This window comes from Girardinichthys multiradiatus, chromosome 18 (assembly GCF_021462225.1).
Source record: "Girardinichthys multiradiatus isolate DD_20200921_A chromosome 18, DD_fGirMul_XY1, whole genome shotgun sequence".
NCBI classification, from domain to species: Eukaryota; Metazoa; Chordata; class Actinopteri; order Cyprinodontiformes; family Goodeidae; genus Girardinichthys; species Girardinichthys multiradiatus.
The window spans coordinates 40,805,441-40,824,955 of record NC_061810.1 but is presented as its reverse complement, the minus strand read 5'-3'; the positions used below and the strand labels follow the sequence as shown (position 1 = coordinate 40,824,955).

The window sequence follows — 19,515 nt, the reverse complement described above, 5'->3', positions numbered from 1 at the left end:
TTTGTCACGTCACAACCACAAAGTTCAGTGTATTTATTGGGATTTTTTGAAATTGGCCAACACAAAGTAATGTATAATTGTGAGGTGGATGGAAAATTGTACACGTTTATTTTATTTTTATAAATGAAAATCTGAAAAGTGTGCATTCACTTTAACCAGCTGTCTTCAGAGTCCATCTGCATGAAATTTAATCTCTGTTTAAATCCAGCTGTTCTGTAAGGGCCTCAGAGGTTTGTTGGAGAACATTAGAGGACAAGCAGCATCATGAAGACCAAGAAACAGAGCACACAGGCCAGGGATGCAAGTGTGAAAAAATTTGAAGCAGGATTGGATTATAAAACAATACCCAAAGCTTTGAATGTGTCACAAAGCTCAAGTCAGTTCATCATCTGAAAATGGAAAGATTATGGCAAACCTACCGAATCATGGTCGTTCACCTAAACTGAAAGAAGAAGCAATGAGAAGCTAATGGTAACTCTGTTAGGAAAACTAATCCTCATGTACTCCACAACAGCAGTCTTTACTGAAGAGTGGGAAGAAAAAAGTTATTGTTGAACAAAAACGATAACAAAGCATGTAGAAGACAGAGCAGACATAAAGAATGAGTTATTCTAAACAAATGAGAACAAAATTGAACTTTTTGACCAACATTCAAAACACCATGTGTGATGGAAAACTAACGCTGCACATGGGAAGAGCATGCTCTTCATCCAGTCTGACCGGGCTTGAGCTTTTTTGCATAGAATGGGCAAAAATTTGATTTTCTAGATGTACTAAGATGGTACAGATAAACCCCAAAGAACCCGGATTTACAAAAGACAGTTGACTTAGGGGAGCTGAACTGCAAGCATCACTTTACAGATTTCTATTTTTAAAGAGGGTTTCAGGAACCTTCATGATTTTCAATCCTCTTTATGATTATGTGTAACTTTGAGTTGATCTATCACATAACACCCCAATAAAATATATTGAAGTCTGGGTTTTTACCGTGACAAAACATGAAAAAGTTCAGAGGATATGACTATTTTTTACAAGACGCTGTACTAAAAATGTCATATGTAATTGTTTTTGAAAGTTTCAGTGAGGAGACTACATACAGACACAAGGTCAAATGTTGTCTTACTAATAAGTTTAACATAGTTTCTATAAACCGAACGGAACGGCTCCCATGTTAGTGGGTTGTTACTGTGGTGGTGTATTAAGAGTCTGACTATTTTTAATGGTGTGTGTGTGAGTGTGTGTGCTGCAGTGGTGTTTCTAAAACATGCTTTTCTGGGTCCCTCCGTCTGGTGATGGTTCTGTATTCACACATCATCATCATCAATGGTTACCTGTAGATTAGATACTCTGTTAATATAAGATTGCTTTGAAGTAATGCCTTGAGGATATTATTAAACCAAATCCAGCATTATGTGGAGGGACTGTTTGTTGTTTTTTTTTTGGTGAAAGGCAGCATTGGGTACTGTTGTATGTGTTCTGCAGTTAATCTTGTAGGTATTAACTACAACAGTACATAAAGAGGAACGTGTACAAGGTGGCCATGCTTGAATAGAAAGATGGTGTTTTGCTGCTTTATTTTCTGCTGACTTTGGACTGTATTTTTATGCAAATTATTTAAAGGAAATCCTGATCTACGTCACATTCACTATGTATATACACTTCTAGGGTAAAACCAATTTGGGTAATTTTGTGAACCCAGTATAGACAGCCCTGGGGTGGAAATAATAGATATTAACCCTAAATACTAAACAAGTAATATTTGGGTTAGAGGTAAGGTTTTTTTTTTTTTTTTCATTTTAATTCTGCATTTCAAAAATGTGTAAAATACAGACAAAAATCTAGTAAAAGTTACCTCAGTGCAACATTGGGTAAAACTCCTAAATTATTTATGAAGTTACTGCAGCTAAACAGATGCAAAGTTGAAGCACAGTTGCAACAGAACATAAAGTAGAAATAAATATTTCTTTTTAGCCTTTCTATGTTGACTTTATCACCTATTTTTTGGGCAAAATGTGAATTTTGAACATAGTACTAGATTGCGCTAGCAACTTAGCAGGTAAAAAGCTATTGTTAGCTTAAGTGAAAAAACTCTGGTGTGAATTTAGGTAATTAACACAACACACTGATATTAACATCATTTTGCATTGACATTTAACCACCTTACCATTTTTTATTTCCTCCTGTGAATAAGGGTTCGGTGAAGTCTGATCAGGTTGTTGTCAAGTTCAAAATGGCCGTCTTTGAGTCTCCTAGTTTCTCTCTAGCCCAGCAAACTGGGTCACAGTTTTAAATCAATGTCTGGTTAAACCTCCGCCCCAACAGCATGAATCCTGCATGTGGATTAAAGACAGAAATCAGCAGTTTAAAAAAAAAAAAACATGCAAACATTTATGTAACAATAGTTAAAATAAATATTGAAAAAGTTTGTGAGATGTAGAACCAAATAGCTAAAAAAGGTTGTAGTTTATTATTTTACTGAAATGAAGTCTGAAGCAAATTATGGATATATTCTAACACAGTTTTAACATTAACCAGCGATTGGCATGGTTAGCACAGTTAGGCTATTTTGTAAATATTCCTACTTTGTGTCCTAGTCTTGTCTTCTATTAGACTGCAAACATTTCAGGATCCAGTTTGATCCACAACAGGTGAATGCTCAAAAGAATAAAATAAAGCATATCTCCTCTTGAGATCCCCATTTAGGTATATTTTGTGACCAAGTTTGCGACAATTTGCAGACCTATGACTTTAATCTTCTAAATAAAATATGACCTGCAGGAAGACGGGGATGTTGGTGAATGGAACAGGTGAATGATCCAGGAATGATGTCAATATGAGGTCCAAAAATTATAATCATACTGTTCCACCTGTACAATGAAGAAGGGAACAATGGAGTCTATAGCATAAAAAAGTTATACTAAAGTAACAGCAGTGTAAAGGTTAAAAAATCAGAACTTTTATAAAATTAAACCAAAAATTTAGACTGGATTTATTTAAGAAATAATACCCTTTTGATCTAATGTCCTTTTTACTAGTTGTTAGCTCGACTCTTAAATGAGAATTGATCTATTTCTCAATCTGATATTATTCACAGAAAATCTGAACTTTCTCAATATTATTAGGGTCAGCTGGAAAAAAATGAGGAGGGAAGTATTTTTTTTATTGTTTGCATGTTTCGAGATTAAAGCTGAAAGCCGGAGGAAAGTCAAAATACAAAAATCAAAGGGATGAGACAAATATTTACATATTAATTTAAAAAAATGTATGTCAAAAATAAAATAGAAATGTTGAGAGTAAAGCTGAAATATTAAGAAAAATACTTCTTCAAAACAACTGGAAGTTATGGTGATGTAATCATTAAATACCTGATTTCCTTGCTGTAAATTAGCTGCTTTGACAGAACATTAAAGTTTTTTTTCTTTGGGACGTAATTTTTATGTCATTTTCAAAATGTCAGCTTCATTTAGATATTCTTGACATATCTGCTGTATTTTGGATATTTTATACTTTGGGCCTTTTAATAAAATTCCCCTAGGTTCATTCGCACAGACAGACAACAGTAATAGACTGAATTAAATGTAAATATTTTTCTTTTGTTCAGTTTACAAGTTACAAATGGCACAGTTTCATGTCATTATGCTGTAGCACCACATAATGATATCACACAGGTAAACATATTGTAACAAAGGTTTTAAATCATTGGCCAGCTGGAATAAACATGTAAACGGCTAACCTGTGTCTTTTCAAGCTTGGCCACCAACCCTGAAAGGTGATTTCAGTGAACGGGTGAATGGAGCAGCTCATGTGCCAATATGAATCCTATTTTTTGAAAGCCTATTATTCCTTCACCCATGTAAATTACATGTTTCCTATTGAGTCTTATTTATGTACTACCAGTTCCTTCTTTATGAAACAGTGGAAAAAAGAAAGCCCGTCCCACATATCAGCGATCGCTCACGTGTTCTTCTTTCTGTTCTACGTAACTCTCCCACAGCTGAACTTTTTGTTGTCTGACTGAGTTTTGAAGAGTCTGTGCAATTTTGTACAAAGTGATGTAATTGACATACTACTTTATATTTCTGTGAATAAAATGTGAATCTATTGGACGCGTTGTGCAATTATTCAGGCACAGAGTTTTGCAGCACTGTGGTCCAGTGATTAAAAGAAAGAAAATGCATGATGCATGAATGCCTGGGGTCTTCCTACATGGAGTTTGCATGTTCTGCATGGATGGGTTCTGTCCAGGTAATCCCACAGTCCAAAAACATGCACATTAGGGTAATTGGTCTCTCTTTAGAGTGTGAGGATTGGTGGTAGTGAGTTCTGTGCGTCCATGTGTTGCACACTGATGGACTGGCGACCCTCTTGCCCAGTGATCACTGGAGATAAGCACCAGCCCCCCCAGCGCTGTAAGAAAAAGACCTGAAGTTTCCAGGTCTGTATATGTATGGAAAATGTATGTATGATGAAGACTTGTATTCTCAGACTTTAATACCTTTCCAACTGCCTGCATGCTCCATCCATCCAGTTGTATTTTTGTATTTATGGACTGAAAACTGGGAATTTGCTTCCAAAAAAATTCAGAAGTATGACTTAGAAAATGTGTAATAACCCTGACAACTTTGTTGATTTTAAAGATCCAATTAATGTTCCACATTCAGACATGTTAATCAGACCTACAGTCAACATCAGGAGTGGGTTTGTTCAAGTTCACACCCCTTAACACGCTTTCATTTCCTCCCACACACAGTTCAAACTCATTTCCTTCTCTTAACATAGAGATTATTTCCATATATTCAGATGCCCCCTGGAGGGCAGATTTAAAAATGAAAATACAGTCAAATAAAGTGGTGACTGCAACTATAGTTAGGACCAGAAAACTGTCCCAGTTTTAAAGTTACATTTTATTATTTGATTTGATTTGAAGTTTTTATTTAGCTGAAAACTGCATGTTAGAGAGGTTATATTCATACTTGTTATTTATTATTTTTAAATAATACATCATATTCCCAACCAATGGAAGATGATGTATGACAATTCAGGGCAAAAAGGTATCCACTGGGGTTTTGAACCACTTCTATTCTAAAACAATCTCCAAGATGTTTGCTGTAAGAACACCTTTACACATAGACATGATGCAATTCAAAACTTTTCTTATTCTCTCTTAACAATTTATGGTTTACATTGGTTGCATTTTGCTGATGATTGTGTTTCCAGAAGCAAGTGGGTTTCTAAACAAAACCATACTGGAGCACAAGATCTATTATTTACTAAAGATATTTAAAAGAAAACATAAAAAAGCTGGAGAAATTTAGTATTTTGGGATCACAACCCCAGGTTGTTTGGGGCCCAGCTACCACCAGTCACCCCAGAATCATTAACATCTCCTATAAATTGTGAAGCCTTGATCATTCACGCTTTGAGCACTAATTATGTTTTTACTAGTGAGTACCACAGAATGTGATCAGTCACTTCACATGAAAAAAGCACTTGGGATAAAGAGTTTAGGATGGTGACTGCTGTAAATAAACTGGAGATAGGGTTGATGATTCCCTCAGGTGTTTCTGGTGCACAGTTCTGGATGTTCAGCCCAAGTTTAAAAGTCTTGTGCTTCCAGCTTGTAGGGTTGTTAATAATTTATTTGTAATGTGCATAAAATCTGACTTTAGCAAAGGCCAAAAATGCCCGAGTTATTAAACAACAGCAGCACTAAATTGTTACAACTATCAAACTATAAAGATTTTCCTATCGGATGATTACAGCTAATAAATTTGGCAATTCCTTTAAACCTCACAATAATTAAAAACTTTTTGTGACATTCTTTACAATTTTGCCAATCATAAAACAAAAGAGTAAATTTTAAAGTAGTAAAGCAAAAACATTTTTTAATTATTAATAATATGAAATTTCACTCTCTGAGGTAATTTAGGCCATCTTGGATGGTCTCCTGCTGACTGACCTCGAGACCCGAGGCACTTGTGTTTTGAGCCGGACCTGGTCCTGGGAATGTGTCCCAGTAAAATGGGCCATCATTTTGCACTGTTAGAACCGTTCAGGAGTCAATTCGCTTAACTTCGGTCTGGATTATCACATTGTAAAATCCTATATTAAGTTTGTTTTTCAACGTGCCCCCAATATGGCGCTTTCCTGTTTGAGAACATTTAGAAAACTGTTTGGAATCAGAACAGAGGACGAGGTCATCAGGACTGCTCAGGGAGACTGGCGTCCCAAAAATAAACTTTTCAGTCCAGTTTCATTTGAGGTCATATACTTTACAATAGTTTGCCTCTGTATTTTAACCCATCAATCAACAACAAGCATCTTTAACATTGATTAACAGATATAAGTATTTCATGTTCTGCATTTTAATTTGCTTTGTAAATGGAGCAGTTTGAAAAATAAATTCGAAATGCATTTGATGAATATACTGTATATATATTAAACCTGCCTTCAGGACTACAAATGGCTGAAGCAGCTGCAGTGGATTGCCTACCTTGTAAGATTTATGTTCCCGTATATGATCTGAATTAATAAACCCAAACTCAAATGTAGCACCCCTTGAAACATTTTTAGATTTTAATACTTTGTCATTCATATAGATGCATAATTTCTGTACAGTACATAGACTTATATACAGTTATACACCTGAAGGGAAACTCACAGGTGTTTACATTTGCTTTTAACCTACCATATTTTAACTGTGCACTTTATCTTCCTATTACAGATCCAGTGTAAAGGAAAAAAGGTAAAGAGTGTGGGCATTGTTTGTAGTGAAAAGAGCAACCGTCTTTTCATCTTTAGGCCTCATTTAGAGAGAAAACAATCACTTCAAGGTGCCAAAAGCTGCCTTGCTTCAGAGTTGAGACTGCAAATAAATAGAAAACATAATATTGTTAACAAAGTATGTGATCATATCTGGCTGAAACAGTGATGATGCAGAACTTAAGGTGAAACTTGGACCATGTGATTCTGAAACCAACCTTTATGAAGTTAAATCACAGAAAGCAATGCAACATGAACAACCATAATCAGAAAAGTGTGGGTTATTATTAGGGTTGTTGAATAAAACTAAGTAACATTTTAAACAACTTATCAGCACACATTCATTTGTAGCAACTAATATATGATGCACTACTAGTTTAAAGGAAAACGGGTATTTCTTACAGAAGAATCATAATTTAGTAGTTCTGTCTTGTAAAATTCTACAGTTAAAGTTGTTTTTGTTTTGGCCATTTATAAGTCCATTTCTCAAGTGTTTTTAAGACAAATAATAGCAGATAACAAAGGCAACTAAGCAACAGATTGTCTATAAAAAAGATTGTTTTAAAATACAGACAGCTGAAATTAGCTTCAAAATAACTTCTCATTCATATCTGATCTTCATATCATCTGAAAACAATTTGATGCCTGTGTTTGTTTCAGAAATGCAAACTGCAAAGATCCAGTTTCAAAATACGTATCCTGCGGCAAACTGTGCACCACCTGAACAATCCGAGGCAGCGCCTCTGTCTAACCCTCTGAGAAACATCAACCACTGACTGCTCCTGCTGCTCAGTCAAGGCTTGCCTAGACTGATGAAGATGATCCCTGACATGGCCACCAGCATTACAAGCGTGAACTCCAGAATCTTTTTCTCCCTGAACTTGTAAACCCTCTCCTTCTGCATCTCCTCCATTTGCTTCTTCTTGGCTCTTAAGTCCCTCTCCCTCTGAAGTTGTTCTCCATAATGAGCCTGAAAAAAGGCGTCAAAATCAAACATGGGCCTTCCACCGGTTTGGGAGAACCGTCTGGATCTCTGCTGATGATGATAATGCTGTTGCTGCTGAGAGCTTTTGGATCTGCTTGATGCATATTTGAAGGAATGCGTCCCTCCACTCTGAAGATCAGACTGGCTCAGGATCCCTCGGTCATACTTCTTCCTGAGGCTGATGTTGCCCAGCACGGTGTAAGCCTCGCTGATCTCAGAGAAGCGCTGTGTGGCTTCCTTGCTGCCCAGGTTCTTGTCAGGGTGGTAGATGAAGGACTGTTTGTAGTACGCTGTCTTGATCTGCGACTGTGTGGCATTGGGGGAAACATTGAGCAGGTCGTAATAGGTGCTTTTGCTCCTGTGTAGCAGAGGAGCTTCCTCTGACCTCCTGCTGTAACATCTAGCTGCTGTGGAGGCTTTAAATACATCAGGGTGAAGTTTCAGGTATTTCAGTGACGCTCCGCACTCTGATCTCTCATCTGCCAGGGTGAAGAGGACAGTGCAGAAAGTTCTGAGTTGCTGAAGGGATCTGCAGGTGTCAGGACGGATTGAAACAACTCCTCTGGTCCAGGGTCGTTTCATGCATGAGAATAGTTTCTCCTGAAGGCACCCAGTCTTGATCAGCAGGTTAGTTTTGGCGGCTGTTTGGCTCTTTCTGGCTTCAGGATGCCAGGATAAACGACCTAAAGGTATGTTAAAGGAAGTGCAACCAAGACAAAACACAAATATCTGCTGATTTCCAGTTTTTCTTACTCTGGAAAGTTTCTCAGAATTGGGTTGAGTTGCTCTTCTTTTTAACAGCTGGACCGATTCCTCTGTAAACTGCCTCTGGGTGCAGGCGCAGCTTGTCGGGAGGAGTCCGCTGGTTCCTTTGGGGCACAGCGGACGAGCCTGGCCGGACCCTACGGTTGCCAGCCGGTAGACTCCGGTCCCCAGCCGCTGGCTGACCTCTGCCATTTTACCAACAACAAACCGGTGAACGAACACGGGAAGCTTCCGGGTGTTACAGAGCAACGAGCCAATCAGCTGTAATGTTTACCGGAAGTACTCAAGCTTATCTACCAATCAATTTTACCAAAAAGATGTTACGAAATGCTTCACTGGGGATAACTGTCTAAGCAGGAGAAAAGGTTTTAATGAACATGATGGATCATTGTCAGTCCAGCAGGTTTCAACCTATATTTCAGTCTTTACTTCCTCTATTTCAAATGGTGTCTGTTTGTGGTTGTTTGTGTTAGAAAATAAATATCAGAATTAATGAGTCTTCAACAAGAAAAAAATCGGTATCATCTTATAAATCTCTTAAGAAAATGTCATTTTGATAAGATTGTGTTTTGTTACCTAACCAGGTTAGTAGAAAGAATATATTTTTGGCTTCTACTGATCTACACTCCTTACCGGTTGGTGGCGGTAATCTACCAATATTTTGTTAACCAACCACGATTAAAAATCAAGAAGAAGAAGCAGAATCATAAGAAGATGTAGAAGAAGAATAAACAGCAGATGGCGCTATAGCGCCGCTCCACAACAAAGTCCCATTACTTAAAACCAGCGAATAAGGGCTGTATTTCACATGTGGATATCTTGCTCCGAACACAACGTTTAGCTTGATTTTTAAACAGCACATTAAGAAATAAACCCAGGAGGAGTATGGCCTCCAGCTGCCGGAGACCCGAACACACAGGTCCACCAGATGTGGTTAGTTTGACGGCTTTGTTGGGTTGGCTTTGGGGGTTGTTTACCTCATATCTAACTAACTAGTCATGTGAACGTCTCACATGTTAGTATTTCTGTAGGTTTGTTCTGTTTGATGAATTGTTTCAGCTGCAACCTGCAGAAATGTGATTTACTGAGCTGGGTTTTGTTATTGTCTGATCTCCTCTAATCTCTGCAGTTCTACAATGAAGAAGAAGCAAAGAAATATTCCCAGAAGTAAGTATGTTTTATTGGCTTTTATTGACTGTTATTTGTAGAGTTTAGTGCTTTTATGATAATTTCTTGACTTAAACTCTGAATTTCTGGTCAATAATGTCTTTCTTTAACTGGCTTGTTTTTGTTGTTGTGTATTTTTGCCTTTTATCTCGTTATCGTTTATGATTTGGTTCCCCTTTAGTGCCAGCTCTGATTGATTGATTGATTGATTGATTAAAACTTTCAATTTAGTTAAGATTTTTTTTTGTGCTGATTTTAGTATTTTTTTTGTTTTATTTTTTTGCTTGTTTTCATTATTTCTTTTAATGTTTCATTGTAGGTTTTCACTATTGACTATAGTACTTTTTTCTTGTCTGTCTTTCTTTCAATTTTTTGGGGGGTTATTTGTTTTTTTTTCTGCCCAGATCATTGATCGAGTTCATGTGCTAGGCAGCTTAGATCTAATGTTGTAGTTCTGTTCATTCATTCACGAATTTGCGAGTTATTGCTTTGTTGTGGTTGTTGTTGTTGTTGTTTTGGTTTTTTTTTCCGTGTTTGTGTTTGGGTTTATGTATGTGTTTTGTTTTTTATTGGCTTTGCCCAGATCATTTAAAGCTTTTCATATGCCGGCTATGATGGATGGATTGATTGACTGATTTCAGTGTGCCACTCTAGTTCGTATTTATTGCTGATTTAATTTTTTTTCTTTTGAATTTACCTTTTGATTGAAGATTATCTTCTGAAAGTTAGAGACATATAGAGCATTATATTCATGAATATTCAGTGGTATTATCTAAGCTGCAAATATGACTTTCTAAGAGTTTTTAGCGTTTTATTGGTTCAGGGAAAAAAAGCTCAGATCAAAACACTAATTCAGGTTACAACTTAGACACTATATTTGTCCTCTTAGTATGAGTATAGCATTGTTTTACATATTTTTTTATTTGCTACATTTTATCTGTTAATTTGAGTTTTATTTTGAATGTTTCTGTCAATAAGAGATTGTTTCTTTGTGTAAAAACATTTAGCCCTGCTAAAGTCTGTCTGTACTTCCTGATCCACAGCTCTCGGATGATTGAGATCCAGACTCAGATGTCAGAGAGAGCAGTGGAGCTTCTAAACCTGCCAGAGGGACAGGCCTGCTACCTCTTAGACGTTGGGTGAGTAAGCTACACCGACTGTGACAGAAGCAGAGTTGGGCTGTTTGTAATATATTAAATGTTAATCTGATAAATTATAAGACCCAGAGTGGAAATCTGAGGTTCTGAGTTCTGTTCTGCCACCCAGGTGTGGATCTGGTCTCAGTGGAGACTACCTCACAGAGGAGGGACACCACTGGGTCGGAGTTGACATCAGCACCGCGATGCTCGGTTTGTTTCACACACTTTAACTTCAATATTATTTAATTAATAAATATAAAGAATAGCTAAAACCGGATGATGGAATTTTTAAACAAGTTTCTAAAGGGAAACAAAAATGTAACTTTTTAGATTCCTTTTAATCTATATTTAGTTAGCAAACGTATAAATATGTTTTAAAACAAACAGTTATGATAGAGGTTTATGGCTGTTTAACCCTCGTCTCGTACTCGTACTCGTCGTCTTCCGCTTATCCGGGGCCGGGTTGCGGGGGCAGCAGACTCAGCAGAGACGCCCAGACGTCCCTCTCTCCAGACACCTCCTCCTGTTCCTCCGGGGGGAGCCCAAGGCGTTCCCAGGCCAGCCGAGAGACATAGTCCCTCCAGCGTGTCCTGGGCCGTCCCCTGGGCCTCCTCCCGGTGGGACGTGCCTGGAACACCTCCAGAGGAAGGTGTCGTGTCCAGGAGGCATCCGGTATAGATGTCCGAGCCACCTCAACTGACTCCTCTCGATGTGGAGGAGCAGCGGCTCTACTCCGAGCCCGTCCCGGATGGCCGAGCTCCTCACCCGATCTCTAAGGGAGCGCCCGGCCACCCTACGGAGGAAGCTCATTTCAGCCGCTTGTATCCGGGATCTCGTTCTTTCGGTCATGGTCCAAAGTTCATGGCAAGAAGTGGTGGTCCCCCTTTATAAGAAGGGGGACCACCACCCCAGTCTGCCAGTCCAGAGGCACTGTCCCCGACCGCCACGCAATGTTGAAGAGGCGTGTCAACCATGACAGCCCTACAACATCCAGAGACTTGAGGTACTCAGGGAGGATCTCATCCACCCCTGAAGCCTTGCCACCGCGGAGCTTTTTAACCACCTCGGTGACTTCAGCCTGGGTGATGAAAGAGTCCAACCCCGAGTCCCCAGCCTCTGTTTCCACCACGGAATGCATGATGGCAGGATTGAGGAGATCCTCGAAGTACTCCTTCCACCGCCCGATAATGTCCTCAGTCGAGGTCAGCAGTCTCCCACCCCCACTATAAACAGTGTTGGCGAAGCACTGCTTCCCCCTCCTGAGGTGCCGGACGGTTTGCCAGAATCGCATCGAGGTCCAACCGGTAGTCCTTCTCCATGGCCTCACCGAACTCCTGCCAGGCCCGAGTTTTTGCCTCTGCCACAGCCCGGGCCGCAGCACGCCTGGCCTCACGGTACCCGTCAGCCGCCTCAGGAGTACCACAAGCCAACCACAGCTGATGGGACTCCTTCTTCAGCTTGACAGCATCCCTTACTGCCAGTGTCCACCACCGGGTTCTGGGATTGCTGCCACGACAGGCACCGCAGACCTTACGGCCGCAGCTACAGGCAGCAGCATCGACAATAGATGCGGAGAACATGGTCCACTCGGATTCTATGTCTCCAACATCCCCCGGGATCTGGTCGAAGCTCTCCCGGAGGTGGGAGTTGAATACATCCCTGGCCGAGGGCTCCGCCAGGCGTTCCCAGCAGACCCTCACTATGCGCTTGGGCCTGCCGAGTCTGTCTGGCTTTCTCCTCCTCCAGCGGATCCAACTCACCACCAGGTGGTGATCAGTGGACAGCTCAGCCCCTCTCTTCACCCGAGTGTCTAAAACATGTGGCCGAAGGTCTGATGATACGACAACAAAGTCGATCATCGACCTCCTGCCTAGGGTGTTCTGGTGCCAAGTGCACTGATGGACACCCTTATGTTTGAACATGGTGTTTGTTATGGACAATCCGTGACTAGCACAGAAGTCCAATAACAAAACACCACTCAAATTCAGATTGGGGAGGCCATTCCTCCCGATCACGCCTCTCCAGGTGTCACTGTCATTTCCCACGTGGGCGTTGAAGTCCCCCAGCAGAATAATGGAGTCCCCGGGAGGGGCACTATCCAGTACCCCTGACAGGGACGCCAAGAAGGCCGGGTATTCCGCACTACCATTCGGCCCGTAGGCTGAAATGATAGTCAGAGACCTCTCCCCAACCCGAAGGCGCAGGGATACGACCCTCTCATCCACTGGGGTAAACCCCAACACGAGACGGCTGAGCTGGGGGGCAACAAGCAAACCCACCCCAGCTCGCCGCCTCTCCCCGTGGGCCACTCCAGAGTAGAAGAGAGTCCAACCCCTCTCAAGGAGATGGGTTCCAGAGCCCACGCTGTGCGTGGAGGCGAGCCCGACTATTTCTAGTCGATATCTCTCGACCTCCCGCACAAGCTCAGGCTCCTTCCCCCCCAGCGAGGTGACATTCCACGTCCCTAGAGCCAGCCTAAGCATCCGGGATCGGGCTGCTGAGGTCTCCACCTTCGTCCGCCACCCAATCCTCTTTGCACCGGTCCCTCACGGTTCCCCTTGCAGGTGGTGGGCCCACTGGGGGATGGCCTCGCGTCTCTCGTTCGGGCTTGGCCCGGCCGGGTCCCGCGAGGAGCAACCCGGCCACCAGGCACTCTCCGACGAGTCCCGACCCCAGGCCCGGCTCCAGGGTGGGACCCCGGCTCCAGGGTGGGACCCCGGCTCCAGCCGTACCGGGCGACGTCACGTGCCTCGATATTTTGTTTAACCATAACTTTTAATTTATTGAGAGCTCGGGAGTATATCTGCAGCAGTTAGGGGTCTGTTTCTGTTAAATACCACATTTTAGCTATTCAATAGGATGTGGTAACTGTTGCCAGAGTCTCCTTAAAGATGCACAATTAATCATGTATGGCAGATGAGTTTCAACACTGTAGTGAGTTGATAATAAGTGCTGGGATTTTCCTGATGAAACGATCGTTGATGTCCAGACATCCTGCATGTCCTGTACATCCATCTTTTCATACATTTTGACCTCCTGCCTGGGTCAATGAGCTACAAGGGGCACATATGCAGCCTGGGTCAGCAGAGGCACAGGACTCTCTGTCTGTCCGTCTAGTTATTCACATTTCTGTTGATCCCTTTGTCCATCCGTTTAAACATCCATGCGTTTGTCCCACCTTCTGTGGATCAGTTTGTGTATTCATCTGTATGTTTGTGCATCATCCATCTGCTGTTTATTGCTTGTTTTGATTTTAAAATCTGAAAATAAGTAGGATTCCTGAGCTTTTTTAAACTAGTATAATTACTATGATTACTAATGTTGACGTGTTAAATAATGTGTTTAGTTCAAAATACTTTGATTCTTTATAGTCACTGGAAAAAATGGAAGAAAATAAGCAGACCTGGTTTATGAGGAAAACAAGAATGACTTATAGCAAGACAATGACCCAGTTTAGGACTCTTTGCATAGTTTAGCTGCATTTGTCATGCTTAATAAATGCAATCCAATTCTAAGATCCATAACTAGTCAACAGCTCTTCGATAGCAAGGGCAAAACCACAAATTTTAAGCCTGATGTTCAAAGTAGTTTCATTCATTATGCATTATGTCACAAATTGGAGTGGATTAACCTCTCCTGTGAACAGATGTTGCTCTGGACAGAGAAGTAGAAGGAGACCTCCTGCTGGGGGACATGGGTCAGGGGATGTCTTTCCGACCAGGCACCTTCGACGGCTGCATCAGGTTAACGAGACTGCAGCTCATTCAACACATTTGAAGGTTTTGAATGGAGTTCTGAATGAGGTTGATGAATTCAACTTCTGCTGTTTTATTTTTGTCAGTATCTCTGCACTGCAGTGGCTGTGTAATGCTGACAAACGGTCACACAGTCCACCAAAGAGGCTCTACACTTTCTTCAGTACTCTCTACTCATCTTTGGTAAAATTTCATTATCGTTAACCTGAACATTCAGACATCAGACTCATAAACTGATAAAATGTAATTTGAATGAATTTGTTCTTTTAGGCCAGAGGCTGTCGTGCAGTTTTTCAGCTTTATCCTGAAAACTCAGAACAGGTAGGAATCACGGTCTTTTTTTTACCATAGGATGCTTTTATCTGGAGTCTGACATTATCATCTTGTGCCTTTTACTCATCTCCTGTTTTTCTTTTTTTAAAGCTTGAGCTCATTACCTCCCAGGCCATGAGGGCAGGTTTCACCGGAGGCATGGTGGTGGATTACCCCAACAGCAGCAAGGCTAAAAAGTCAGTTTGCTCAGACATGTTCAGCCACCTCCATATGCTGTTGATACTTTCTGTGAAATTAGTAGTGGTGTGCCAATAAAGTTAAACTAGAAAAGGATGGCAGGCATATTGATTTAACGGTCATTTAAGCTGCAGGATAACTGACTACTTATTAAAACAGATTGCTTGATCTCATCCACATATTTACCTCCAGGTTCTTCTTGTGTCTGTTCACTGGTGGGACAGGAGTTCTTCCCAAAGTAAGGAACATATAAGTTAGCTGTGATTTATTTCTTTTTTTTAATTACTTTCTGTTTTACTAATTTGGATGTTTTTTTTTAATCTGATTATTTCAGGGTTTGGGATCAGAAACGTCAGACAGGACTGTAGCGAACCAGGTTCAGTATTCAGGAAAAAGGTAAACATGGTCTAAGCAGAAATTAGACTTTGTGTTCCCAGAGTCCTCTACACATGTTGACACCTATTGCAGCAGCATAATGTCACACGTTAAAAAAACATTTGAGTACATTTGTTCAGTTTGAGAAAAAACAAATCCCACACTTAGAAATAACCGTACTTTTGTTGTACAAAATCATTGGTGCCACACTTGTTGGCATTTCTAACAGTAACTGAAACATTTTTAGTTTATACTTTACTTTGTAAAGTTGATGACAGTGGGGGTGCACCATTTGTCTGCCAGTGAATCAGTCCACTGAGTGGGCGAGTTGTGCCCCATACACCAGACGGCCCAATCAAATCCCCTGGCTAGAGCAGCAACACCCACTGCAACTTACTGCAATGTAAGTGAATAGAAACAAGGTTTTTTTTGGGTCCATAGATAAAAAATATTGTCTTAACTAATAAATAAAGTCAATAAATTGCCAGAACATTTCCAGGTTGCGTATGTTATTATTTAACATTTCATCAGTACAAATTTACCTTGACAATGGTTTATGATGATATAAACCCGCTCTGATAGGTCACCTTTGACCTCACTCCACCAATTTAAAAGGTAATCTCCTCCCACATCATCAATTCTTCCCTGGTGATCCTCCGGCTAATGTTGATTAATTCACCCAGAGTAGAGAAAGCTGTACCTCGTAATCCACAACTTTCTGTATCCTTGGGGGTTGAAATTTGACCCAACACAGAGGCTTGTTTGCTTTACTCACTCTTCAGAATTGGAAGGACAAGAGAACATGCCATTCAAATTGAAGCAAGTGTGTATTGAAAATTTAGACATTGGCAAAAGAAAATGGCGACTCACCTTAACTTGCCAACATTTGCAGAGCTGGAAGTGTGACAAACAAGGACTGGATAAAGATGCAGGTTTGTCGTGCCACAGGGAGCAGGATGTTGGGAGAGGTAAAAAGAATATGTTGGAAAAACACCTTAAGCCCACTGTTCATTATAGTAGAGAACTGTGATCCTGTGGGCCCGTTTCTCTTTAAAGGCTCTGAGAACGTTGTTAAATTGGATGACGTTGTGAACCAGGTTCTGTATTCAGGACAAAGGTAAACTACAAGGAAATTTGCCCTTTTACATTGCAGGGACTGTCAGCATTACCCTGGATTTTGAAAGCGTGTGTTTCTGTACAATTTTACCATAGTAATTTCATTTTCCAGGGTCCTCACTTTCCCAAATAAAAAGTCTTGATCTAGGGGGAAGACTTTCAGACTATCCTGGGATTCTTGAAAGGGTGGGTTTGCGTGCTGAGCAACAATGATTGGTGGACCCTTTCTTGCAGTGTTCTGACTTCCTCTTACTCGCCATATTTAAGACCTGCACGTTGTTGTTTTAAAGACGTCTTCGGCGATCCTCTGCCTTCAATCTCTTGCAGATTGCTGAGTTTCAATTACAATGTGGTATAACAGCACAATTTAAAAAAAGCCAGTTGTTGGCTTTTTATTACTGCCACCTGCTGGACTGGAATTGTAGTGCAGTTTTCTTTATAACTTCCCCATACGTCAATAAACTGGTTTAAATACATTTTCAATTCAATTCACTTTTATTTATATAGTGCCAATTCACAACACTTGTTGTCTCAAGGCACTTCACAAAGTCAACTCAATTGAATCATAGATTTGAAGTCAGGTTCATACATTCCAATTAATCCTAACCATTGAACAGTGCAGTCAGATTCTGTTATTTATTCAAATTGGTTAAAGAGTTTTTCTATCTAAGGAAACCCAGCAGATTGCATCGAGTCAGTGAATTGCAGCATTCACTCCTCCTGGATGAGCATGTAGAGACAGTGGACAGTGACTGGCGTTGACTTTGCAGCAATCCCTCATACTAAGCATGCATGTAGCGACAGTGGAGAGGAAAAACTCCCTTTTAACAGGAAGAAATCTCCAGCAGAACCAGGGTCAGTGTGAGCGGCCATCTGCCACGACCGACTGAAGATTTGAGAGAGCCGTGGAAAAAGAAAGCACACAAATTATCCTGGATTCTTTGAACCTGGGAGAAAAAAAAATCCCTGGTATTTAAATCCTGGGAATTTTGTTGAAAAGGGGGTACTATCAAAAAAAATCAGTTGGGCTTCTGACAGTATACTTAAAATAGGATCTTTTGTCAGAATAAAGATCATAAACATATAGGCAAATCAACAGATAATAGTTCACAACCCATAAGATGAGTTTCTGCTATGGCCATCTCAGTTCACAGAACTAAACCCCTATAGAAAAACATGTGCTGAGCTGAAGAGACTATAGGAGGACCCATTCTGGACCATCTAGAGAAATCGATCCCTCTCCGTCTTCTCCAAGTGCTTTCCTAATGGCAAATAAGAGGTTATGCAAAGGACGAGCTGTTTAGGGGGAGGGGGGTGGAGCAATTGTCACACACATTATTTTATTTAAGAAATTACTTTTCTGTTGTGGCATTATTTTCATCACTAAATAAATGTACTCAAATTAATTAGATTTTAAGAAATCATCACTGTAAGGTTATGGTCCAGCAGTAAAATAGATTTATTTTTAAGCCCCATTTTTATCAGTGGCACTAATGAGTGTTGGGGATTCTGGGCTTATTTCAGTCATTGTTAGTATATTTTATTGTGAAGTTGCTGCCTGAGCTCCTCTGGACATGCAGTAAAAATAGTTTTAATACACTTTCTACTTTCGTTGATGCTTGAAACTTACAGTAAGAATACTTGCCATCATTTATTTAAAAAAACATTCAACTTGTATTTTTATTTTGAGGATTTTGCTCTTAACCTTAAGCTTGCTTGCTTGCTTTATTAATTTGTCTTTTAGAAACAAAAAGATTAAAACTAGTTATCATCTAATGATTCTGTCATAAAGCCCTATTGTTATTAGTCACTTTTCATTTTGGAGGGCTTTGAAAGCAAGTTACGATTAAGTTATCAAACGGGTCTCGGCTTCAATCAGTGCAGGTTGAGTCATACTTGTCTTGTTGAAGCCAAAAGACCCAAAGAAACTCAGAAAGGGTTGTTGTCCTGCCTGACCTAAAACTCTGTCAGGCTGCTTTTCCTCCCTTTCACATTCAGATGTTTGAGATCTTTTTAGTCAGATGCTTGGGTGTGAATGTCCCTTGTTGAAGACGTTGTTTGTGTTTATTAATGAGCTTTCTTTCGTCTTTGTGAAGATGTCGGTTTAATAACATGAAAGGAAAGTCGGCAAAGAAGGGGCGAGACTGGATAATGGAGAAAAAGGAGAGAAGACGACGACAAGGAAAGTATGTGATTAATGAACGTATTTTATTCTAAAACGGGATGAATATTTTGTTTGCTTCAGCGCCAGCATTTTAATGCACTTCACTTTGACTGAAATCCGTCTCTGATTGGCTGACGCCCTTTCTCCATCTTGACTGCTATTTCCTGCAGGGTGGTTCGACCTGACACAAAATACACTGGACGTCAGCGGAGACCTCACTTCTAGCTGTGACTCACGCAGCTGCGCTTTCATTAGCGCCCATCTAAACCCAACACACACACACAATCAATCACCCCTGGAGCAGTGGCGTGATTGGACTTTTCAGGTCTTTAATTCAAGTGGACAAGACGCAAGCAAGAAATTACAGCAAATTGCCTTTTATATTTGGTCAAGTGTTTAGATGTTGGTTTGTCACAAGCTGTGAGGAGCTGCAGTTCACGACTGATTATGTGCTGCTACAAAAAAATCAGAGCAGAGGCAATGTTATACTATTAAAACAACTTTTAAAGAAGATTGTCTTCATTTTCTCATCTGTTTTGTGCATTTTCCACATTTTACTCAAAGGAAACTTAAGTAAATGCTTTATATTTCTTCTTTAGGAAATTGATAATGCTTGGATATATGCATTAGCAAATAATACACCCTTTTATTTAGCCTCTATATGTGGTCGCGCAATAACCCCTACACCACCAGCGCTGCACCATAGTACACCATTTTAATGTAAAACCCCTCTTTTTGATACAGGTTTAAATTGACAAAGTTGTGTGATGGAAGTCC

General features: G+C 40.4%; 2 protein-coding genes across 2 annotated transcripts; one reads left to right on the top strand and one right to left on the bottom strand.

The window, feature by feature from the left end:
• Window positions 1-6,562: 6,562 nt before the first annotated feature.
• Window positions 6,563-8,812, bottom strand: dnajc30b (DnaJ (Hsp40) homolog, subfamily C, member 30b). The gene has a single exon (XM_047392532.1). The coding sequence runs from the start codon at window positions 8,702-8,704 to the stop codon at window positions 7,556-7,558; it is 1,149 nt and encodes a 382-aa protein (XP_047248488.1). The 5' UTR covers window positions 8,705-8,812; the 3' UTR covers window positions 6,563-7,555.
• Window positions 8,813-9,256: 444 nt separating this feature from the next.
• On the top strand, window positions 9,257-19,249 carry bud23 (BUD23 rRNA methyltransferase and ribosome maturation factor). The gene is made up of 12 exons (XM_047392533.1): window positions 9,257-9,445; window positions 9,642-9,679; window positions 10,723-10,818; window positions 10,946-11,028; window positions 14,465-14,561; window positions 14,660-14,756; window positions 14,844-14,894; window positions 14,997-15,082; window positions 15,276-15,321; window positions 15,418-15,479; window positions 18,671-18,760; window positions 18,909-19,249. Exons 1-12 carry the CDS (start codon window positions 9,398-9,400, stop codon window positions 18,961-18,963), a joined length of 849 nt encoding a protein of 282 aa, XP_047248489.1. The 5' UTR covers window positions 9,257-9,397; the 3' UTR covers window positions 18,964-19,249.
• The last annotated feature ends 266 nt before the right edge of the window (window positions 19,250-19,515 follow it).

What these genes read in the sequence shown, in the direction of transcription:
- bud23 (XM_047392533.1), top strand. Translation starts at nt 9,398, where the DNA reads ATGGCCTCCAGCTGCCGGAGACCCGAACACACAGGTCCACCAGATGTG. An exon ending in TGCTACCTCTTAGACGTTGG is followed by an intron (nt 10,819 to 10,945) that starts GTGAGTAAGCTA and finishes TCTGCCACCCAG; the next exon opens with GTGTGGATCTGGTCTCAGTG. An exon ending in CATCAGCACCGCGATGCTCG is followed by an intron (nt 11,029 to 14,464) that starts GTTTGTTTCACA and finishes TCCTGTGAACAG; the next exon opens with ATGTTGCTCTGGACAGAGAA.
- dnajc30b (XM_047392532.1), bottom strand. Translation starts at nt 8,704, where the DNA reads ATGGCAGAGGTCAGCCAGCGGCTGGGGACCGGAGTCTACCGGCTGGCA.